The sequence below is a fragment of the Panthera onca genome, chromosome C1 (assembly GCF_046562875.1).
Source record: "Panthera onca isolate mPanOnc1 chromosome C1, mPanOnc1 haplotype 2, whole genome shotgun sequence".
NCBI classification, from domain to species: Eukaryota; Metazoa; Chordata; class Mammalia; order Carnivora; family Felidae; genus Panthera; species Panthera onca.
The window spans coordinates 94,534,165-94,560,023 of NC_138346.1; the positions used below are offsets into that span (position 1 = coordinate 94,534,165).

A 25,859-nucleotide genomic window follows, 5' to 3' on the forward strand; every position below is an offset into this window, starting at 1 on the left:
CTGTCACTGTCCCTCCCCTGCTCATGCTCTCTCACTCTTTCTCAAAATAAATAAATAAACATAAAAGAAAAGAGAGAGAGAGAGAGGCGCACCTGGGTGGCTCAAAAAACTGAGCGTCTGACTTTGGCTCAGGTCATGATCTCACAGTTCGTGGGTTTGAGCCCTGCATTGGGTTCTGTGCCGACACAGATTTGGATTCTGTGATTCCCTCTCTCTCTGCCCCTCCACCACTTGCACTCTGTCTTTGTCTCTCAAATATGAATAAACATTTAAAAAATTAAAAAAAAAAAAGAGAGAAAGGACTCAAAATCACAAAGTGAGAAAAGAGAAATAACAACCAACATCATATAAATACAAACAATTATAAGAGAATATTATAAAAAATTATATGCCAACTAATTGGACAACCTAGAAGAAGTGGATAAATTTCCAGAAACATATAAACCACTAAAATAGAAACAGGAAGAAACAGAAAATTTGATCAGACTGATGACCAGCAAAGAAATTGAATCAGTAATCAAAACTTTCCCAAGAAACAAAAGTCCAGAACCAGATGACTTAACAGGCAAATTCTACCAAACGTTTAAAGAAGAGTTCATACCTATTCTCAAACTATTCTAAAAACTAGAAAAGGAAGGAAAACTTCCAAATTCATTCTATAAGGCTAGCATTACCTGATACCAAAACGCAATAAAGACAACACACAAAAAAAGAGAACTATAGGCAACTATCTCTGATGAACACAGATGCAAATATCCTCAACAAAATACCAGCAAACTGAATTCAACAACACACTAAAAAACAAAAAACAAAAAACGTATCATTCACCAGTGGACACCTGGCTGGCTCAGTCAGTAGAGCATGTGACTCTTGATCTTGGCGTAATGAGTTCAAGCCCCACATGGGGATAAAGTTTACATTAAAAAAAAAAAAAAAATCATTCACCATCATCACGGTCAGATTTATTCATGGGTTGTAAGGGTGGTTCAATATTGCAAATCAATCAACATGATACACCACATCAGTAAGTACAAGAACAATATGATCATTTCAATAGACACAGAAAGAGCATGTGACAAAGTATATCCATTCATAATCAAAACCCTCAACAAAGTAGGTCTAAAAGGAACATACTTCAACATAATAAAGGCCATATAGAAAAAAACCCACAGTTAACATCATCCTTAATGGGGAAAAAGCTTTTCCCCTAAGGTCAGGGACAAGAGGATGTCACTCTCACCACTTTTTTTGTATTCCAAATCCTACCCACAGCAATCAGACAACAAAAAGAAATCAAAGGCATCCAAATCAGTAAGGAAGAAGTAAAACTTTCACTATTTGCAGATGATATGATACTAAATAGATAAAACCCAAAGCACTCCACCAAAAAACTGCTAGAACTGATAAATTAATTCAGTAAATTCTGAGGAAATAAGATCATTGTACAGAAATGTGCTACATTTCTGTGCACCAATAATGAGCAGCAGAAAGAGAAATTAAGAACACAATCCCTTTTACAACTACACAAAAACTAACAAGACATCTAGGAATAAAGCTACCCAAAGATGTAAAAGATGAGTACTCTGAAAACTGTAAAACACTGATGAAAGAAATAGAAAAAGACACAAAGAAATGGGAAGGCATTCCATGCTCATGGAGTGGGAAGAACAAAAATTGTTAAAATGTCTACACTACCCAAAGCAACTGACATATTTAACGCAGTCCCTATCAAAATACCAACAGCATTTTTCACAGAATCCTGTGAAAAAATCTTAAAATTTTTATGCAAACACAAGAGACCTCAAATAGCCAAAACAATCTTGAAAAAGAAAAGCAAAGCTGGAGGCATCACAATTCTGGATTTCAATATTACAAAGCTGTAATAATCAAAACAGTATGGTACTGGCACAAAAACAGACATACAGACCAATGAAACAGAATAGAAAACCCAGAAATAAATCCACAACTTTATGGTCAATTAATCTTCAACAAAGTAGGAAGAATATCCAATGGGAAAAAGAGTGTCTTCAACAAAACTCAGAAAACTGAACAGTTAACATGCGAAAGAAGGAAACCGGACCACTTTATTATACCATACAAAAAAATAAACTCAAAACAGATTAAAGACTCAAATATGAGACCTGAAACCATAAAAATCCTGGAAGGGAGCACAGGAAGTAGTTTCTCTGACATCAGCTGTAACATCTTTCTAGATGTGTGTCCTGAGGCAAGGGAAACAAAAGCAAAAATAAACTGCTGGGACTACATCTAAATAAAAAGCTTCTGCAGAGCCAAATAAACAATCAACAAAACTAAACAATCTCCAGAATGGGATAAGAGATTTGCAAATGACATATCTGATATATCTGATAAAGGACTAGTAACCAAAATATATAAAGCACTCATAAAACTCAACACCCCAAAAATGAATAATCCACTTAAAAAGTGGGCAAAACATATAAACAAACATTTATCCAAAGAAGTTATCAGGATGGCCAACAGATACATGAAAAGATGCTCATCATCATGCATCATCAGGAAAATGCAAATCAAAACTACAATGAAGTATCAGTCAGAATGGCCAAAATCAAAAAGAAACAAGTGTTGGCAAGGATGCAGAGAAAGGGAAACCCTTGTGCACTGTTGGTGGGAATGCAAACTGCTGCAGCCACTGTGGTAAACAGTTGGAAGTTAATCAAAAAGTTAAAATAGGGGCGCCTGGTGGCTCAGTTGGGTGTCCGACTCTTGGTTTCAGCTCAGGTCATGATCTCACGGTTCATGAGTTCGAGTCCTCTGCACAATCAGTACAGAGGTTGTTTGGCATTCTCTTTCTCTCTCTCTGCCCCACGTGCTCTCTCTCTCTCTCAAAATAAATAAATAACCTTAAAAAAAAAAAGTTAAAAATAGAACTATCCTATGATCCAGCAATTGTGCTACTGGGTATTTACTCAAAGAATACAAAAACACTAAATCAAAAAGATACATGCACCAAGAAAGACACTCTTAAGTAAAGAGAACAAACATGGTTACCAGAGGGGAGGTGGGTTGGGGGGATGGATAAAATAGATCATAGGGATTAAGAAATGCATTTGTGAAGAGCACCAGGTGATTAAAATAAAAATTTAGAAAAATAGGGGCACCTAGATGGCTCAGCTGGTTGAGCATCCAACTCCTGATTTCAGTTCTAGTCATGATCTTGCGGTGGTGGGATTAAACTGGGTGTGGAGCCTGCTTGGGATTCTCTCTCCTTCTTCCTTTGGCCCTCCCCCACTCACACTTTCTCTCCAAAAATAAATAAATTTAAAAAATACAGCAAAATCCAGACTGTAGGAAACTACAGAAAAAAATGAGAGTGGGAATCTATTTATGAAATAAACAAAAAAAAGGACTCAACAATCAGTAGCAATATACTGGACTCCAAACAAACTGAAAAACTTAGTATAATGTAAATATTCCCTAGATAATTAATGGTAAAAAAGGATTGCTGTTAAACTGTGTAGGTTTCATAAGAGATAATGATATTATAGTTATTTTTTTTTAAGTTCTCATCTTTTAGATACTCCTATTTTAAAAATGAAATGATATAGTGCCTAAGATTTGTTCTAAATAATAAATGAAAAGGAAAGAGGAGTAGGGGACACAGATGAAACAATTTTGGCCATGAGTTGGTAATAGGTGAAGACAGGCAGTGGGTTCATGGAATTCATTACACTATTTTCTCGAGACTTTTGTATTAAGTCTGAAACTTTCCATAATGAAGTTAAAAAAAAAAAGCTACAAAGAACTGAGATTAGAGGTGCTACTCATACCTCAGGTAAGACAGAGTTTACAGTCTGAGAAGTTAAGTGCCTGCTGAAACAAAAGCATCAATATTCTTTACAGGAATATAAGAATCCTGAGTGTCTACAACAATGTACAAGATACAATCCAAAATTTCTAGACACACAATCTAACAGGAAAATGTGACTCATTCTCAGGGGAAAAGACAATCAACAAAGGCCTGTCTGTTATCTCAACCCAGAGATGAACTAGATACTGGCATTATCAGACAAGGACTTGAAAGCAGCCATTGTAACTCAATGAGGTAAAGGAAAATGAAATGAATTAAAAGATAAGTTGAATAAAATGTTGGAAAGGGTACTGAGGGATTGAGTATAATTTCCGTAACTTTGAATCACACGGTTTCAAAATAAAAAGTTAAAGGAAGAGGAGGAGATGTAAGGAAGAGTAAGAAACTCCAGAACCATTTTACCTGCAAAATGATACAGCCACTTTGGAAGACGGCTTGGTGGCTTCTTACAAAACTAAACATAACTCTTACCACACAACCCAGCAACCACAACCTTGCTGTAAATAGCCAAAAAAAGTAAAAAAAAAAATTATGCTCACACAGAAACCTACACAGAGATGCTTACAGAAGCTTTATTCATAATTGCTAAAACTTGCAAAACCAAAATGTCCTTCAGTAGGTAAATGGATTAATAAACTGTGGTATATCTAGACAATGGAATATTATTCAGCTCTAAAAAGAAATGAGCTATCAAGTGATGAAAAGACATGAAGGAAGATTAAATGTATATTACTAAGTAAAGGAAGCCAATCTGAAAAGACTACTATATGACATTCTGGAAAAAGCAAAACCATGGAGACAGTAAAAATATCACTGCGGATGAAAAGGCGGAACACAGAGGACATTTAGTGCAGGAAAAATACTTTGTGCTATACTTATGGATACACGTCATTATACACTTGCCCAGACTCATGGAATGCACACCACCAAGAGAAAACTGTATTGTAAACTATGGACTTTGCCTGATTATGATGTGTCAAATGTGGGTTCATTAGTTCTAACAAATGTACCACTTTGGTGGGGGATGTAGACAGTGGGGCAGGAGGTATACACAAAATCTGTACCTTCCTCTTAATTTTCCTGTAAACCTAAAACTGCTCTAAAAAATCTACTAAAAAATGGTTAACTTAAAGAAAAGAGTATAAATATATTACCTAATTTTATATAAAATAAAAATTTACTAGGGCACCTGCCTGGCTCACTTATGACTCTTGATATCAGGGTTCTATGGTTAAGCCCCACAATGGGTGTAGAGATTACTTAAAAATAAATATAGAATAGAATAAAAATTCACTAGATGTGCTCAAGAGCAGAAAGAGATGATAAAGAAGCCAGTGAACTTAGAGATCAACAAAATTATCCGATCTAAATAGAGGAATAAAAAAGAAAAAAAAAGAAAAAATAAACCTGTGGGATAGTATCAAGAAGTCTAACATACATGTAATTATTTCTAGCAAGTTAAGAGAAAAAGAGAAAAATATCTGAATAAATAATGGCTCCGAATTCCCCAAATTTAGTGAAAGTTATACATTTAGAGATATAAGCTTAGCAAAACCCAAGCAGAATAAATACAAAGAAAAACACATCTAGGCATTTTATAGTCAAATGGATGAAAATCAAAGAGAAAAGCCTGAAGGCAGAGAGAAAAGCAATACATTCCATATATGGGGAAACAATGCTGACAGAAACTTCTCATCAGAAAACTATGGAGACCAGAAGATCTTTAAAGTGCTGGGGAAAAAAAAAAAAAAAACAACAACTGTAAACTCCAAATTTTGTATCTAGCAAAAATATCCTTCCAGAATGAAGATAAAGCAGACACTTTCATTTTTCAGAGAGGAAGAGAAGTATTTTGCCAAAAGACCTGTAAAACAGGAAATGCTAAGGGAAATTTTTCAGGCTGAAAGAAAATGATACCAGAGGAAAACATATTCAAAAAGGAATGAAGAATTTGGCAATGATAAATATCCAGGTAAATGTAAAGGTAAGTATCCTACTGTAGAGCTAACCAGGCTACATTCACAATAGTGTCCCCTAGTTCTGTAGGCATCCAGAATTTGCGTGATCTATAGATGTAAAACCTCAAAATGTGGCTACTGATAGAGAACCTGGTAGCTCTTCTTCAAATATTCAAAACCTGTTAATGTTTAACTTCATAAGTCGCACTAAAGTTAATGAGAAATTACAGGGCATCAAATTTCATCTCAATATGAAGAAGAATTTTTCTAACAACCAGGGCTTTGACAATAAGCTTCCTTGCAAGGAAATGAGCTTCCTGTCATTAAATATCAAATAGAGGCTATTTGGGATGCTAGAGTAGGATCATCTCTTAGGATACTAATCTGTTAACTTCTTGACTTATCTAACGCTACGCTGTCTAATACAAGCTATATTACACCAAACAACTCTGAACACAATCCCCATTATATAGTATAAAATTTCTCTTTTGCCTCTATCAACCCCACTGTAGTCACATCTCTTATTTCCACAAGCTCTATTTTACAATGATCTTTTAATTCTAATTCTAAAATGCAAATACTATTCTTTAAATGTATACATATCTTATAGGTTATAAAAACAATTCCAAATACATCAGTTCATTTGAACCTTTCAAAATACTCTAGCTGGAAAGTTATTTGTAAAACTGCTAAGAACACAGGGACAGAAAAAAAAAAAAAAATGCCACTATATGACCAACACCTATATTTAAGACAATCTTTAAATTTTAAGTTAAATGAATGTGACAGGGAAGAAACACAGTATTTTTATTTTTAAGGATATTAATTCCAGGCCTTTAAAATGAAGTGAAGGGGGGCGCCTGGGTGGCTCAGTCGGTTAAGCAGCCGACTTCGGCTCAGGTCATGATCTCGCGGTCCGTGAGTTCGAGCCCCGCGTCGGGCTCTGTGCTGACCACTCAGAGCCTGGAGCCTGTTTCAGATTCTGTGTCTCCCTCTCTCTGACCCTCCCCCGTTCATGCTCTGTCTCTCTCTGTCTCAAAAATAAAATAAACGTTAAAAAAAAAATAATAAATAAAAAAAATAAAAAAAATAAAATGAAGTAAAGGAATACTTCTACTGTACCCAAAAGGGTACACTAAAAATTACCTGTTGCAGAATCTGACTTTGTATCAGAAGTGGGTGGTATCTCACAAGGCTCTACATTTCTGGACTGAGAGTTTTCAGAAGTGTTGTTAGGTTCCAATGATGTGGATGGAGTAGAGACTGAACTTTCTGACGGGCTGCCATTTGCCACTGATGTTTCACCTTTTAATGAGTGCATCTAGGGAGAAACCACATTGTAATTTAATGAACAGATAAGAATCTAAATTTACCAAGGCAGATTAGACCAAAATATGAGTAAGTCAACTGTCTCTATAGGAGGGAAAAGTACTAAATTTTCTAAGTAGATGGATCCAGATTGTATAATCCTAAACATGGCATAATCACACTGATCACACTGTGGAATTCAACTACAATGTGAGAAGAGCATAAAAAGGTTTTTAAACACTGTTGATTTTTCTTCCAATTAGAATTGAAGGAAAAAAGTTTCAAGCTATATTAGCCATTTGCCCAAATTGACTAAGTTCCTTAAAATGTGTCAAGCAGTACAGTTTGGGACCTTAATGTTCAATCTCTCTTTTGCAACAAAGTAATAGTGTAAAGAGAAGGGAGAGTAAGAAGTCACTCATTAGGCATAGGTACCTATAACTTCATAATGCTATTTTCAAACCAATCCAGGAAAACAGTATTTTCTACCTTTCAAGTTTAATGGCATAGCAGGTTCCTGAATATACAGAGCAACTCCAAAAATATTCTAATGTCAAATTTCTGACATATCATTTTCCCATGTTTATATAAATAAATTCTCTTCCTTCTCACCTGCCGGACTTTGTGAATTCTGGTAACAAGTTCATCTGCAGAAACACTTCCTGCTATTACTTCCAAGGGAATTCCACTGTCTCCAATAAAGAAACTGGATGGAACACACACTACAGGATCTGTACAATTTAATTAAGTCTAATGATTCGTGAAAAAACAAGGGGATAATTTTATGAAATGCTACTGATAACAAAGCAAATCTTTGTGAATTTCACCGTGTAATCAGCTAACATGTTTACTAAATAATTTCAACTACAGTATCACTATGCTTGTCATGCATGTGATAAGTAAACTGATTTATGATTTATCTGTACTGCCTATCTGAAACATCCATTACATTCCATCTATTGTAAATTTTACATCTTGCCTCTTGACAATTATTTCTAACATTCCAAACTGCTCCATATTGCTTTCCAGATATTGACAATAAGACTCCCTATAATCCCATTTGCTACAACGTATTATCTCAAAGGACACTTAGTAGTATAAAGTTCCTCAAAGCAAGAATGCATGAGCTCCTAAATAGAAATGAGTAATTTCTAAATTTCGTGAATTAACCAAAAGAAAGGTAAATCCTCAAGCAAAATATTTATCAAACCAATTCTTCATTGAAAGGATACAGATTTGTGAAAATTGTAAGCAGGCTTCACTGTAAAACAAAATCAAACAGAAAATCACTAGATGCATTCAAATATTTCCCCCCAAATATCCAGTTGTTTTTACAGAAATTTACTCTACCAATTAAAAGTATTTCTCTGAAACTACTAGTTCCTTTCATAGTCATCAGCTAGAAGGAGAAAAGTGCAATTCTTGTCTTACAGACCTTTCCCGGTATGTTTTATAATTTTCAGATTAAAGAGCCACTTATTCTTGCAACACACAAACTGGTGGCTGGATCTGATGGCTAAAAATCAAGCTGGTATCTGCCATGATGCTTTCTCAGCAGCAAGTGTATCTGAATACAGCATCTTGCCTTGTAACAAAAGATATTAATGCTTATGATTTACTTCTGCAAATGATAACATAATACTTTGTAAAAATAAAGGATTCAAAACAACCTAAATATCTACCAGTAAAAACTAATTATGCAATCATTAAAAAGGTACAAAAAAGTATGTCAAAATGCTACCACTTTTGTAAAAAAAAAAAAAAAAAAGTAAATAAACAAGAATTTAAAAAGGGGAGGAAGGGGCGCCTGGGTGGCGCAGTCGGTTAAGCCTCCGACTTCAGCCAGGTCACGATCTCGCGGTCCGTGAGTTCGAGCCCCGCGTCGGGCTCTGGGCTGATGGCTCAGAGCCTGGAGCCTGTTTCCGATTCTGTGTCTCCCTCTCTCTCTGCCCCTCCCCCTTTCATGCTCTGTCTCTGTCCCAAAAATAAATAAAAAACATTGAAAAAAAAATTTAAAAAAAAAAAAAAATAAAAATAAAAAGGGGAGGAAAATGCGTTTTCTTGATTTGGTTACTCCAGAGAAGGAAACTGGGTGGTTAGGGACAGGGACAGGAGAGTCTTAACGTTATGATACAAGTAAGAGATACTGATCAATGCAAATGAATAATACCAAGAATCAAATTAATCTTTCCAAAAATTTACACCCATTTTCTGAATATAAAGCATGATTACCACAAAAACATCTGAAAATATAATAAAAAAGTATAAAGAAAAAAATTACCAAGTCCTACCTTCCCAGAAATAACCAATGTAAATTCTGATGTATTTCCTACCAATCTATTTTCAATGCAGGCTATCTCCATAAACTCATAGACACTAAAATGTTACTACAACATTAATTTCATTATTATTGTACAATACATAAAATTTACTATTCATAATTTAAAAGACACATTAGATTCTATTATCAGGCAGTCTATAATGAAACAAAACTCAACCATCACTATACACAGGTATCCCTGCATCTACTTTTAGAAATTTGTTTAAAAAAAAATTTTTTTTTGTTTTTAAAAATACCAGATACATCAGTCTGTATATAACCTCAAGAATTCTGATTTTCTCATTTCTTCCACATTTCCAATACCCCTACATTCCTCCTACTATTTCTGGTGCTACTGGAAGATAATGGAAAACATAAATGACAGGATATACATTAAAATGGTAAGATTCTTTTTTTTTTAAAGTATTATATAGCTCAATAAATATATAGTTGAATAACTGCTGCTCTGAGGCAAACCACTATGATTTGTTTCATGAAATTTTTAATATTGGAAAATTTTTACTAAAAAATTTACAAACTTACAGGTAAATTTCCAAATATTTTAATCTTGGCAATAATTTTCAAACATGATTCATTCTGATATTATCAATATCAAAATGAAAGGAATACCACTTTGTAGTTGCTAACAAATTAATGTTTCTAGGCGCTGATCATTGATGCCTACTGCTAACATCATAAAGTAAGACAAGAGGTCATTATATGCTTTCATAATGGAAGAATGGAAGACATACCACCATTTATGAAGTAGTCTTGATGGAAAAAAAAATCTAACTTGAATCCAACTGTTGACTTACAAGCAACAGAGGACAGAGAAATGAACTACATGAGACTAACAGGGATGCAGTCAACAATAATCCACATGGCAGGAAACTAAAGAACGAATGACCTGTTTCTCCAAAAACTAAATTACAAAGAAAAAACATACGGGGGGGGGGGGGGGGGGGGCGCGCGCAAGGGAGAGCCTTGAAAAAGATCAACACATCACAATGTGTGGACCTTGATAGATCCTGAACCAAACAAACTGTAATAAATTAAGAATACAACTATGGCATAGATGAGATAAGTGAAAATGTGAAAAATAGCTGGATATTTGCTATTAAGAAACTATCACTTATTTGCTTTGAAGTATTACAGTTATGTTAAAATATTTAGTTTTTTGCATGCTAAATTTATGTTAATTCATGTTAAAAAACTTATTTTTTAAAGACACACTAAAATATAGATGAAGTGATGTGATGACTGAGATTTGCTTCAAAATTATATGGGATGAGTGGTAACGGGTGACTGAAACAAGACTGACTATAAGTTAATCACCAAAGTAGTTGACAAGTATGTGGGACTTCACTGCACTACTCACTTACTTTTGTATGTCTGAAATTTTCTACAAAACATTTTTAAAGGGAAGAGATGGAATGGATTAACAAAAAATACTTGTGGATATTAGGTACTCTGAAGGACCTAAAAAGTACTTACTCCTATGCATATTGGTGCAGCCACTCTGGAAAACAGTGTGGAGGTTCCTCAAAAAATTAAAAATAGATCTACCCTACAACCCAGCAATAGCACTGCTAGGAATTTACCCAAGGGATATAGGAGTGCTGATGCATAGGGGCACTTGTACCCCAATGTTTATAGCAGCACTTTCAACAATAGCCAAATTATGGAAAGAGACTAAATGTCCATCAACTGATGAATGGATAAAGAAGCTGTGGTTTATATATACAATGGAATACTATGTGGCAATGAGAAAGAATGAAACATGGCATTTTGTAGCAATGTGGATGCAAATGGAGAGTGTTATGCTAAGTGAAATAAGTCATACAGAGAAAGACACATACCACATGTTTTCACTCTTATGTGGATCCTGAGAAACTTAACAGAAGACCATGGGGGAGGGGAAGGGGAAAAAAAAAAAAGAGAGGGAGGGAGGAAAACCATAAGAGACTCTTAAAAACGGAGAATAAACTGAGGGTTGATGGGGAGTGGGAGGGAGGGGAAAGTGGGTGATGGGCATTCAGGAAGGCACCTGTTGGGATGAGCACTGGGTGTTGTATGGAAACCAATATGACAATAAATTTCATATTAAAAAAAAAAGTACTATTCCTATTGAATTAAACAGCCTTATTCCCAAAAACAGGACCCAAAAGAGTGGTCAACCGTTCAGAGATAATCAATATATAATTTACAGTTACTTCCATGTTCTTACAAGTTCTTTTGCATTCCTGGTGCATGTCACATAGCTGCTTGGTAAACCAGAACTTCAGAGTTTTTCAGTAAGATACATGATGTATTTGGATAATGGCAATCAGAATTTAAGGTCCCAATACGCCTTAGAGAAAAATCAACATTCTTATAGTCTAAGAGTATCACCATAAATCACAACAAAAGACAACGGTTATAATACTTAAAAAAATTAACACATAAGCAAACCTTTTGGTATCGATTTTAATAGCAACAAAACTGTCTGAAGATGCTTCTGTTACTTTCTCATCTTCCCAACTTGCAGCCATCTGTGTTGACTGCTCATCATCACCTGTAACACATTTCAAGGATATTTATAAGGCCAGTATCAGCTGATTCTTTTCCCCCAGAATGTGGAATTTCAAATAAAATATAATTGCACAAATACTATTTTCTATCAAATTTAAAAACAAAAACTTTCCCATAAAATGAAGAGCATGACTATGGCATTGCTAACATTATAAAAGTAATGAAAAACAGCTCAGGCTGCTAAGAAAAAAAAAAAGTAATAAGACATAATGAAAAAGAATGACACTATCTAGATTTTACAAAGTACTGTATTTTCTAAAAGAAGACATTCAAAGTATGATGCACATAGTATCACAATAATTGGAAGTCATAATAGAAACGTACAGGGGCTATTTTGCCTTTTGTACATGTAATTTTTTTTTTTGAGAGAGACAAAGAGTGTGTATGCATCGGTGAGGGGCAGGAGAGGGGTAGAGGGAAGGGGAGGGAGAAAGGGAGAGAGGGAGAGAGGGAGAGAGGGAGAAAGGGAGAAAGGGGGAGAAAGGGAGAGAAAGGGAGAGAAAGGGAGAGAAAGGGAGAGAGAGGGAGGGAGAAAGAGGGAGAGAGAGAGAATGAATCTTAAGCAGGCTTGACACTCAGCATGGACCCCTACACAGGGCTCTTGATCCCATGACCCTGGGATCATGACCTGAGCCAAAATCAAGAGTTAGACACTTTAACAACTGAGCCACCCAGGCGCCCCCGTACATGTGATTTTAGAAAATAAAAGCACAACACTCTTCCTTCATGGAGGACTTTTGTCAAGCTCAATGTCCCCCAACAGCACAGCATTACTCTCCAGAATTTCCCCAAGGTAGATAGATGCTGATGCAATTCTATTTGTGGTTTGGGACTTGCCTTTTATTTTAGGTATGATAATTATAAAAGTTATGCTGACCCAAAACTAATCTATAGTGACAGAATTCAGCACAGTGGCTACCTGGATGGCGGTGCTACTGACTGGGAAAGAGCATGAAGGAGCCTTCTGGGGGTGCTGGAAATACATCTTATCTGGATGAGAGTTACAAGTGTTTTAATAGTAAAAATGCACTGAGCTGCTCACTTAATCTTACTTAATATACCGTACATCACACTTCAGTGACAAAATGTTTTATGTTATACCTGTCAAGCCACTGCTTCCATTTTAGACTTGTAATATCTAGATTTTGACATAACCACTTAGTGGTGGGCAGACAAAAACTTACCTAAGTCAGATGAAATCTTTCCGAGATTAAGCAAAGTGCTTTCTCAAGCACTTTCAGGTGAACAACCTCTGCCAACTTACAGATTTAAAAAGTTCCCAGGCCACATTTTTTTTTTTTTGTTTTGTTTTACAAAAATGAGATAATTCTCTATTCTTCTGTAAGCTGTTTTCTTCCCAAGTGCAGCCTTTCCCCAATTTAATCCACCCTCAGCATTCCTCACGTTGGTTAACTATTTAAGGTATCTCCATCCCTTCAGTTTTTAGGCCCAAAATTTTACTTATCCTTGACTTCAGTTGACTCTATCTCCAAAATATATCTAGAATGTAACTATTTCTTTCCACTTTCACTGCCACCACCCTGATTTAAGCTATACATATCACCTAGATGATTACAACAGCCTCCAAACTGATCTCCCTGTTCAATCTATTCCTTTTTTTTCCCCCAAAAAATCAATACAACCTTTACTGCACCTTTAAAATATCACAAATAAGCCTGAAAAATCATCTGGCATCTTTCTGTTTCTATAACTAGACAACTGAGATCTTATTCATCAGCCTGAACTGTTCCTTTTTCATAAATGTAGATAACCTTCAAAAATTTTCTGATATCCTTGTTTTTTAACTGTTGTGACTTGCTGAATCAAAGCAGCTAGTTTGATACAAGTTCAATGTCATTTCCTTTGAGAATTAACTCACCTTTCTGAACCTGAGATACTGAACAAGCAATGCCAGACTCAGCCAAATCCTACAGATTTATTTTTCACCCAAGAAATTACAGATTTCAAAAAGAGAACAATTCTCCTGAAAAACAACATTGATGGGGAAGTGAGCATATACAGAACTGGTAACAGAAGCCCAGTGTAGCCTCCTTCATCATGTTTTTTTTTTTCTTTTTGAAGTAATTTCTATGCCCAACACGGGGCTTGAACTTACGACCCCAGGTCAACAGTCACCTGCTCTACCACCTGAGCCAGCCAGGCACCCCACTCCCGTCCCCCGGACCATGTTCTGTAAATGACTACAGAGAGCGCAAACAGTAGCCAGATTTTTTCTATTTCCCCACCATTTGTCAACATGGACCCTCTTCTTTTTCTTTTCAAAGAGACAGAGTTCTACACTGATGTGACTGAAGTCCCTTCGCAGGGTTCCTCTGGGGCCTTTCACAATAACTGTGCATCCTTTCAGAGTGGATGCCGACATTTTCTGGAATGTCGACAGTCTGCTGACTGCAGTAGATGTGGCAAAGCTGCTCAGTCTATTCTTAACACAGAAACTTTTGTTAAAAATTTCAGATCATATCAATCCTCTGCTCAAAATCCTATAATGGCTCCCAATTTCCCTCCAAGTAAAAGCCAAAGTCCCTGCAAATGGCCTCATGCCTCCAGTTACCTCTGTGACCTCATTTGTCTTCACTTTCTTCCTATTCTGCTAATATAAAAAACACTCTAAGGTCTTTGTACTAGTTGTTTCCTCTGCCTAGAATGTTCTTCCCTCAGATATTTACATGGTTAATGCTCAACCCTCTTAAGTCTCTGTTCAAATATTATCTTCTCAATAAAGCTTTCCCTACTCATACTTTAAAATGACAGCCTTAGGGTATCTGGATGGCTCATATGGTTAAGTGTCCAACTCTTGATACTGGCTCAGGTCATGACCTTTTGGTCGTGAGATGGAGCCCTGTGTCCAGCTCTGCACTGAGAGTTAAGCCTGCTTGGGATTCTCTCTCTCCCTCTCGCTCTCTGCCCCTCCCCAGCTCATGCTCTCTCTCAAAATAAATTTAAATTTTTTTTAAATAAAAAATAATAGGGGCCCCTGGGTGACTCAGTAAAATGTCCGACTTCAGCCCAGGTCATGATCTCGTGGTCCGTAAGTTCAAGCCCCATGTCAGGCTCTGTGCTGACAGCTCAGAGCCTGGAGTCTGCTTCAGATTCTGTGTCTTCCTCTCTCTGCCCCTCCCCTGCTCGTGCTCTGTCTCTCTCTCTCTCTCAAAAATAAACATTAAAAAAATAAAATAAAATAAAATAAAATAAAATAAAGTAAAAAATAATAAAATGACAGCTTTTAGGGGTGCCTGACTGGTTTAGCTGGTGGAGCACATGACTCTTGATCTCACGGTCATGAGTTCAAGACCCACATTGGGCATAGAGCCTACTTTAAAAAAACAAAACAAAACAAAACATGACAGCTTTTATGGGCTCCTGGTTGGCTCAGTCAACAGAGCATGCAACTCTTGATCTCAGGGTCATGAATTCAAGCCCCACACTGGGCCTAGAGTTTACTTTAAAATAATAATAATGGGGCGCCTGGGTGGCTTAGTCGGTTAAGCACCCGACTTCGGCTCAGGTCATGATCTCGTGGTCCGGGAGTTCGAGTCCCGCGTTGGGCTCTGTGCTGACAGCTCAGAGCCTGGAGCCTGTTTCAGATTCTGTGTCGCCCTCTCTCTGACCCTCCCCTGTTCATGCTCTGTCTCTCCCTGTCTCAAAAATAAATAAAACGTTAAAAAAATTTTTTTTAAATAAATAAATAAAATAATAATAATAAATTAAATAAAATGACAGCCTTCAAACATTCCCAAAGCTCCCTAATTTCCTGGTCTCTTTTTCCCTGTAATACTTATTACCTTCTGATAAACTATGTGTTTTACTTATTATGTTTACTGTCTGTTTCCCTCAACTAGAATGCAGGTTCCAAGAGGGCAAGGATTGTTTTCCTTTTATTTACTAACATAATTCAAATGCCTCCAATACAACTTGGCATATGTCAAGTACTTGGGATACAGCAGGGCCTCAATAAGTGTTTTGTGGAACAAACAGCTAAATTTCTGGTACAGTAAGTATCCTGGCATACCTACAATAATTGACTAATGCTGCACATTTGAGTATATTCTACGTGAAATGGGATCTAGGAACAGGAGCTTGAGAAATCTGGTCATGGAAAAGTAAACAGGGACTAGAATGCATCTACAGACTAGGACTAAAAAGAATGCCAGTAACAGTCTTCCAGATATTGAGGAAGCAAACTGGGAAAATTATCATTTGTAGTGACATCATTCAGAGCACATCTTCAAACACTATGGGGTGAGGAAATGTAAAATTCCAAGTAAATGACAAAATTATCAACCTAGAAAATAACTATATGGCAACATTCTTACTACAAACATGTCTTAGAGAAGGCTGTGAGGCATGAGAGATCCTTTTCATTCATTCTTTCATACGTTCACTATTTTATTCCATTCTTATTGTCCTAGGCGTTGGCTATAATCTAAATGTGAAACAAAGGAAACATTGTTTGCCCTGGAGCTTAAAAATCTAACAGTACAAAAATGTACTTGTTGGCGTGCCTGGGTGGCTGAGTTGGTTAAGCATCCCACTCAGTTTCGGCTCGGGTCATGATCTCACAGCTTCATGAGTTCGAGCCTTGCATCAGGCTCTGTGCTGACAGTGTGAAGCCTGCTTGAGATTCTGTTTTCTTCTCTCTCTGCCCCTCCCCCACTCATGCTGTCTCTCTCTCAAAATAAATAAACTTAAAAAAATTAAAATTAAAAAAAATACTTGTTTAGTAAACAATTATAATTATAGTAATAAATACTGTTAAAAAAAGAACAGATCTAGGAAAGAAAATAGTAAGACCCTTTTAGATTGGTCAGGGAAGGCTTCTCTGGGGCAACATTTAAGGTAAGACCTAAAGGATGAAAAAATTAAGCCATGCAGAGTTCACTAAGCCGGATTTTATGTGTAGGAAAAGGTCTGTGTGACTGGGAATGTCATGAACAAAAGGGAAAGCCAGACAGGAGACTAAAGAGTTGAGAGTCAAAGGTGACTCCACACTTCGGTTTATCCACCTGGATGTAAAAGTGGTGTCATTTACTAAAATGTAGAAAACTGGGGCGGGGAGAAAAACAGGTTCAGGCAGTAAATATACTTTTAAGCTTGAGAATCCTGTGAGGCATCTAAGTGGGGATGTCAAGTGGGTAGCTACAAGTATAGATTCGCTTGCTACTTCTGAGATTGGTACTTTTCATTATGTTGTACCATGTAGGTAGGGTCCCAAATATCACATCCCCACTAGCAATGTCTGTCCATCATTCAGCCTAGTGGCAGCAACAGCTGCTTGACTAACAGAGATGTAAGGATGAATGGAATTACTTAACTCACTAAGAACTATATTAACTCTACGGAGCAAGATTATTAATTGCCAACTTCAGTATCTTTAGTTTCTTATTATTAAGAAGTATATAAACCATGCTATGGAGTTAGATCAGCCTAAAATTTTAGCAAAAAACGCTGTATCCATGGTAGTATTCAGCAGTATCCAAAATAAAAGCACTTGAAAAGAACAATACAAGGGTGCCTGGCTGGCTCAGTTGGTAGAGCATGTGGCTCTTGATCTTGAGGTTGTGAATTCAAGTCCCACCTGGGTGTAGAGATTACTTAAAAATAAAAAAATCTAAAAAAAAAAAATACAATCTCAGAAACAAAGAGATCTCTAACTTTATTTTACTATTGTAATAATTAGTACTACTGTTTCCATATGTTTGTTAATTAAATCTAGCATTTACTTCAAATTAACTGATTAGCCCAAAAGTGCCTCCTAGGAACATTTAGACATCTTCAATTGTGTGTTTTCCTAGTACAGCCAGGAATTCCAACCCAGAAAACATCAACTAGTCAAAATCTAAAAGCTTTTGTGGTCTATTTTAACCAAAAAAGGCAGTAAATAGTGTCTATCATGAAAATTTTAGCCCACTAGCAACACTACTCTGTGAACTGACACCTTTGCTTCAGGATCCTTGTCAGAATATTCTACCTTCCCAAGAATAAAATCAAAATCTTTTTCAGTTTTATTACTTTCAATTTGCATAGTCATAATACTTGGAAAATACTTGCTCTTGTCTGAACTGGTAGTAATCTCTCCAGTCTCAATCCCACAATTTTCTTTAATTCATCCATGAAAATTTCACTAAATATAAAGAACTTGCCTAAAGTGCTTCCCACTTGAGGGGTTTACATGAACCAAAGTATACCCTTAAGACCACTTCTTTCAGCCATAAAGACATCTTTTTAATTTTCTACTAAGTTGGTTTATTGTTGTTGAGGTCTCCCACCTAAGAAAATCATGAGTTCTGGTTATATCCTTTGATGTTATGAACAAAGCTCTAGGCAACATGTAAGTGTTGGGAGTTTCATGACCCCTGTCTATGTATTCCTGGAGTGAAACTAATTCTGCCTAGTGTTGGAGATTAACTTTCTAAAACTCTACAAAAGCCAACAGTATTTTGAACGGGTCAAGGGACAAACTCCTTTGACAGACTAATGGTCTTCCTGAAAACATTCAAGAAACATTCATCAGAGTCGTTGATATCCTAAAAGTATGTAACACATGCTCATCAGTAAAAAGTTAATTGAAGAATGTATATTTACACACAAAGCCCCAAAGATCTCTAACTTTATTTTACTATTGTAATATTTAGCACTACTGTTTCCATATGTTTGTTTATTAAATCTAGCATTTATTTCAAATTAACTGATTAACCCAAAAGTGCCTCCTAGAAACATTTAGACATCTTCAATTGTGTTTGTTTAAAAAATGACTACCATAATCCTAAATTTCCTGACTATGACACCAATTTCAATAATACATGAAGTGTACAGTTGTTCAGTTTTTCTCAAGAAATAAAAGATTTTTGGGGCACCGGGATGGCTTAGTCGGTTAAGGGACCGACTTCAGCTCAGGTCATGATCCCGAGGTTTGGGAGTTGGAGCCCACTTAGGATTCTCTCTTTCCCCTTCTCTCTCTGGTCCTCCCCTGCTCCCTCTCTCAAAATAAATAAATAAACAACAAAAAAAAATAAGACTTTTTTTGAAGCTGCTAAAAAAATTTGTCAGGACAAGATAGAAATATTTTTTGTGACCCTGCTATGTGACCCATGTCACTTCACCACTGTGGACATATATTTCCTCATCTATAAAATGGGTAAAATAAAACCTATTCTACTTACACAAAAATCAACAGATTTTATGTGAAAAACACAACTTAAATGTCATAAAACTATTAATGTACACTTTTTAAAACAAGTTTATTTTGACAGAGAGAAAAAGAGCATGAGTGGGGGAGGGGGAGAGAGGGAGGGAAGGAGAGGGGGAGAGAGGGAGGGAAGGAGAGGGGGAGAGAGGGAGGGAAGGAGAGAGGGGGGGAGAGGGAGGGAAGGAGAGGGGGGGGAGAGGGAGGGAAGGAGAGAGGGGGGGAGAGGGAGGGAAGGAGAGAGGGGGGGAGAGGGAGGGAAGGAGAGAGGGGGGGAGAGGGAGGGAAGGAGAGAGGGGGGAGAGGGAGGGAAGGAGAGAGGGGGGGAGAGGGAGAGAGGGACGGAGGGGGGGAGAGAGGGAGAGAGAGGGAGAGAGAGAGAGGGAGAGAGAGAGAGACAGAATCCCCGTGCTGTCAGCACAGACCCTGACTTGGGGCTGGATCCCACCGACCCTGAGATCACCACTTGGGTCAAAATCAAGAGTCTGACACTTAAGTGACTGAGCCACCCAGGCACCCCAAAACTATTACTGTACTCTTAATAAGCACAGCTAAGTATCATTTAATTCTTCTTTCCTTTTTCATCCACTTTTTTTCCTTACAGTATCACAGCACTTATGTATGTAGACTATAAACTCTAAAACTGCATAAGAGGATATAAACTACTCAAACTCTTCTAATTAACACCACTAAGCTAAAAATCTGGCATAATTTAAAACAATTATAAATTTCAAATTTAATGTTAAGTGAAATTCATATTTTAGCCTTTGTTCTTTATTGTGCTGCATCAAGTTATAGAGCTATTATCTAGTCTCTCCAAGTCATAAGTTAATAATTTGAGCATACCGTTATTAAACACAAATAGTTAAAATAATATAGTTCAAATGGTCACAAACACTAACTTGATTCATGTAATGAGAATCAGCAAAACCACAAAGGCATAGGTTTACTGTAAATCTAGAAGATTTCTGTAATAAAATAGGGTAGTAATAATATACTGAGCAAAATAACCCAGAGTAACACATGATAAATGAGTTAGCTCACGTTCTCGAAACTGTGGATATTAGACGAACCAAGCACCAAACATCTACTTATTCTAAACAAATGGTACAAAAAAAATCAACTTGCAACAAACCAAATATTCCACATTAGACTCTCTCCCCCTATTATCATTAAAAAAAAAAAAAAAATCCAACCTATGTAAAGCTCAAAAGTTTGCGTCTCAGGAGCGTACGACCGCCAGTAACCGAGAACATCAGGTGGCTTCTCTTTGTTGCTTACCGATGACACAGCTTTCTTCCTGACAGTCCACAATTAATTACGAACCCAAATGCCTGTCGAAAGGCCTGTCTCTCTATTCCCACCTGAACACTTAGTAACTACACAAGCGTTGAAGCATCCCGAAGTGGGTCCTAGGTGACAGAGAGGGGTCCCAGGGTGCCCGAGAGGGAGGTGCTGGGGTCTATCTGCGCCAACTCGTCAGGGGGCGCGGCGAGAGGCGCAGCGAGGGTGGGCTGCAGAGACCCGCGCAGAGCTGTGGGCGGGGCTCAGCGCGTTTTGGGGGCGAGGCGGGGACGGTGCCTCCGGCCGGGGTGCCGGGAGAAGCAGGAGCTGGAGGCCTAGCCAGGCCCGGCGTGCCCCAAACGGAAGGGGGAGGCGCTGAGAAAACAGGCACGGCAGCCAGGGCCTGTCGAGAGCACGGAGGAAAGGCTGGGGAACCCTAGGATTGGAGGTAGGCCGGAGGGGTGTCCGGCCACAACTCGGGCCCCCGCCCCCTTCACCTGCCACGAATACCACGAAGACCGCTCCGCTCCTCTTGGCCGACGCGATGGCGGCCGGAATGGCGCCCTGGAACCACAACATCGCTCTCCTCGGGCCCAGGCGCTTGTTCGGTGTGTTGTCGCCGCGGTCAGGGAGCTGGCCCCGCCCTCTCTTTCGTCTGGCCCCGGGGCCCCCGCAGCCTCAGCTGCTCCGTCCCCCGCCTCCGCGCAAGCACGCTAGCCCGTCAGCGGTCCCCTGGGACGCGCGCAAGCGCGCGGACCAGGCGCACCCTGCGCCACGTGACGCCACACGTCGCCGTCGGCACAGGGCCCGAGTGCCTTGTCTTGTTGGCAAAAAGGTGCGTGCGCGCGACCGCTAGGCCTCAGACCCTGCAATTCCGGAAGTGGGAAAGATGACTAACCGCTACGGCGCGTTGACGGCGCCTACAAGAGGCATGACGGGAATTGTAGTCTTCGTAGGCTTGTTTTTCTTCATAATTGGAAAATGTAACGGTGGTTTCCGGGGCACGGCTAAAGGGGACAGCAGTGAGAGCCTTTTTCCAATCTGGGAAAGGGGAGGAGAAGAAGTGGTGCTCACTGTCGTGAAGATGCTAATCACCACCTCACTGAGACCTTAAATATGGAGGAAGTCGTCCCCGCCCCGAGTGGAACCCTAATTGTGGACGGTGTAATTTTTATAATTAGTGGTCATTGTGTGATACGGGAAGGTGTTTTTCTGTATGGACCTACGTGGACTTTGTAGGGATTTACAGCAAGGCTTTGACTTCTGCTGAACTTACCAGCCCAACCCTGAAGAGACAGGGTAAAAACCTCAACGGCCATACAGCCGTTGTACCTGAGGGGAGGTGCTGGTAGAATGCAGGCGTCCAGCAATTTCTTAGTCGTTGGCCAGAGAGCGTTCCAAAACCTCAGAACACTGGCTATGCTATTGCCACAGCTGCTTTCTGAAGTAACTTAAAAGCACAGAATATATGATTCATTTTCCAGCTACTTTCCATGGTAATACAAAAGAGGATAGATAATGCTTTTGTTTACAATTTTATGTGAGAATGTTCTATAATCAAGATATGGCGTCTTGTGGTTGTTTGCCATTAAAATGAAAACTGATCCAGAGCACCTGCCTGGCTCAGTCCGTGGAGCATGTGATTCTTGATGTTGGGGTGGTGAGCTTGAGCCCCACCTTGTGTGTAGAGATTACTTAAAAATGAAATCTTTTTTTAAAAAAAAAATAAAGAAAAACGATCCATATTTAATACTTTCTGGAGTTGCACAGTCTCTGATAACTGTTAGCTAAAGGCTTATACTTTTTTTTTTTAAGTTGCATATGTTCTTATAGTACACATTCTACATCGATAGAGTTTCCCCACTCAGCAACTGACAGTCTTTGCAGGATTAAGGTGGTACATCTGAAAATACCTCTTTCCTATAAATATTTTATCTGAAAATAGTTAACATTGAATTCCAATTTGTATTTACTTTTTTCCAATCAGGCCTCTCATATAGTGTTATAATAAACTGAAACATAATGCTGATTAACAGACCATTGCTGCTTATATAGGACACCATTTCTCAAGAAGAATTAGAGTTGATCTTCAACATCAACTTTAAGTGGGTTTCTTAAAATTCAATCAACCTAGGGGTGCCTGGGTGGCTCAATCAGTTGAACGGCCAACTTCGGCTTGGGTCATGATCTCACAGTTTGTGGGTTCAAGCCCTGCATCGGGCTCACTGCTGTCTGAGGAGCCCACTTCGAATCCTCTGTTCCCCTCTCTCTCTACCCTTTCCCCACGTGTGCATGTGCACATGTTCTCTCTCTCTCTAAAATAAATACATTTTAAAAATTCAGTCAATGTAAATTATTTCAGTAGAGTGATGTCTTTATTTCTAAAATTAGGATTAAACAATGTGAGAATGATTCATAGCCTTTATCAAATGTTTATTGCTCATCTACTATGAGCTAGGCATACATACCTGGCATTGATACAGTGAGGCAATGAGACAAGAACCCTGCCTTTGTGACTACACAATCTAAAGAGGAAGGCATACACTGAACAAGTGATTGTGAGTAAGGATGAATGTCACAAAAGGGGAAATTCTAAGTGCTTCAGAAGTGTGTGATGACGTGGCCAAACGTGGATAGTGGGATTAAGAAAAGCCCTTTCTGAGGAAATAACATGTCAGAAAATATCTAACCAGGTGAAGGAGACGACTAATCAAGATAGAGGAAACATCAGTGTTAATGCTCTGAAGTAAAGGAGAACAGTACACTTGAAGTGAAATGTCCAGTGTGGCTAGAACATAGAACGGGAACTATGGTGCAGATAAGGCTGGACAGATATGTAGAATTAGATCATGCAAGGCCATGGAAATCACATTAAAGATGGCAGACATTTTCTAAAAATTGTAGAAAACCATTGAATTTTAAACAAGGAGTTAAGACTTGTTACATATAATACTTGCATTTAAAAAAATTTTTAATGTTTATTTTTGAGAGACAGAGCATGGATGGGGGAGGGGCAGAGACAGAGGGAGACACAGAATATGAAGCAGGCTCCAGACTCTGAGATTTCAGCACAGAGCCCGATGTGGGGCTCGAACCCACCAACTGTGAGATCATGACCTTAAATGAAGTTGGGTGCTTAACTGACTGAGCCACCCAGGCACCCCAAGACTTGTATTTAAATTTTTATTTTATTTTATTTTATTTTATTTTATTTTATTTTATTTTATTTGTTTATTTTGCTGCTTGGACACTCTTGAGTCTGAAATTTTTTTTTTTTTTAATTTTAGAGTGCAAAGAGGGGCAGAGGGGGAGAGAGAAAGAATCTTAAGCAAGCTCCACACTCAGCATGGAGCCCAACTTGGGAGTTTGGGACCTGGGATCCTGACCTGAGCAGAAGTCAAGAGTGGGGCGCTCAATCACCTGAGCCACCCAGGCACTCCGAAACTTATGTTTTTAACATGCAGCTATGCTGCAATTTACATGGACTGGATTGGAAGTGTGATGGGTGAATGTGAAGAGACTGGTCAAGAGGCTACTATCCATACATAAAGGAGATGGAGACATGGATATTTTTGATATTTTGGAAGTAGACCCAGCAGGTTTTTTTGATTAATTAGACATGGAATTTGAGGAAGCAGGAGTCAAGAAGAGATCTTGGGTTTCTGTCTTGAGGAATTGTATAGAAAGTGGTAATGAAATAGGGAACATTGAAGGAAGGGCAGGTTGGTGGGAGGAGTGCATGAAGATGTGAGTTCAGAATTAGAATGTTTTTGGGGTGCAGGAGACACAAGTGGAGATATTAAGTAAGCAGATAGGCATTAGGTTTGGAGCTCAGAAAACAGTTCTTAAACCTAGAGGTAGGAATTCTCTATATGCAGGGGATAATTGAGGCTCTGGAGGATGCTACTGCTTATGGAGTATGCAAAGTGAGATGAGAGAAGAGAATATGACTCAAGTCTCAACCTGCACCACCTACAGGGTTGTATAGAAAAGTATAAACCAGTAAAGGAAGCTCAGGAAAAATGGGGGTGAAGGGAGACTGTGTGGAGAAAAATGGGAGAATATGATACCAAAGAAACCAAGCATAGAGTTTTAAGAAGGGAGTGAGAAGCAGCTATGTTGAATCCTGTTGTTGGGTCAATTTATATAAGATTAAAAATTTTTTAACGTTTAGTTTTGAGAGAGAGAGAAAGAGAGAGCGAGCCAGCGTAAGTGGGGTGAAGGGAAAAGAGAAATGGAAACACACAGTCTGAAGCAGGCTCCAGGCTCTGCCAAGCTGTCAGCACAGAGCTGGATATGGGGCTCGAACTCACGAACTGAGATCATGACCTGAGCCAAAGTCAAATGCTTAACCGATTGAGCCACCCAGGTGCCCAGGACTTTAAAATATCTATTGTTTTTAGCAATGTAGAGGTGATTATCAGCTTAGCAAGAGGGGCTTTGGTTGGGTTCTGTGTGGAAGTCAGATAGCAATGGGTTAAAGAGTAAATGGGAGATAAAGTGTGGGTGTAAGTGTGAAGGGAAGAAATAAAGAGATACAGGGATAGGGAATGGGGATTGGAGAAACTTGTACACAATTCAAAACTAATGGAAAAGAGCTATGGATACACAGGAAAAGAGGGAGGCCCCTTTGAAGATGGGAGGGTATATGGCAAATACTGCTAGTAATCCACCTGACAATCATTCTACCACGACCCCCATTATTCCTTGCTGGGAAACTACGAGCTACTTGTTTTTTCAACCTCCCCATCCTTGCAGCCAGCAGGACCTCATGGGAAGGGAGAGGGGTGCTTCTAGGAGGTGTTCTAATAAAAAGATACACATGGAAGAAAGCACAACCCTACTTAGCTATATGTGGTTGTGTGCATATGATGCCTGGTACTGCTGCAGCTGTCTTGTGGCCTTGAGGGATAACATTTCCCAATGACACTGACAAAATGGAATATGGAAAGCACTCATGTCTATGATGACATAAGTCTTGTGAGATGACTGTCTTCATTGGTGAGGCTACTGTAAGTCAAATGTGCTTATTGTAATCACCACCATTCTAAACAAACTGGAATGAGACCCAGAGCACAGGCAGAGAAAAGAGACACCCTTTCCATTTTAACAGGAAGAAGAGAAGAAAAATAACTTTAGACATAAATCCATTTGTATATTTCAGGACAGTAAGTTTGAGGAAGTTTTCATCTAAAGGCTGAACTTCTCCCTCTGAAGGAGAGGCCATTGGCTGAGAGTGATGGAGGAAGTAAAGAAATTGGCACCTTGAGGCCGGGGGGCAAGATTTGAAATAATAGTGATGAGTGTTGGAGGGCAAGGAGTGGGGAAACATAATAGTATGCCAGGCAGTGCTAAGGATCAGGT

General features: G+C 38.5%; 1 protein-coding gene across 3 annotated transcripts in view; it reads right to left on the minus strand.

Annotated features, from left to right (window-relative positions):
* UBXN4 (UBX domain protein 4) overlaps positions 1 to 21,248 on the minus strand; it is a 44,495-nt gene extending 23,247 nt beyond the window's left edge. The window contains exons 1-5 of one of the 3 annotated variants that reach the window (XM_078451344.2): positions 21,006 to 21,248; positions 11,888 to 11,990; positions 8,349 to 8,377; positions 7,729 to 7,847; positions 6,955 to 7,129 (exon numbers count right to left, since the gene is read on the minus strand). In XM_078451344.2, coding sequence (XP_078307470.1) covers positions 6,955 to 7,129; positions 7,729 to 7,847; positions 8,349 to 8,377; positions 11,888 to 11,967 — 403 coding nt within the window. In that variant the 5' untranslated portion in view covers positions 11,968 to 11,990; positions 21,006 to 21,248. Of the gene's footprint in view, positions 1 to 6,954; positions 7,130 to 7,728; positions 7,848 to 8,348; positions 8,378 to 11,887; positions 11,991 to 13,886; positions 13,968 to 20,992 lie in introns of those variants that run through there. The other 2 variants (XM_078451342.2, XM_078451343.2) reach the window with 2 other exon arrangements.
* Between the last annotated feature and the right edge of the window lie 4,611 nt (positions 21,249 to 25,859).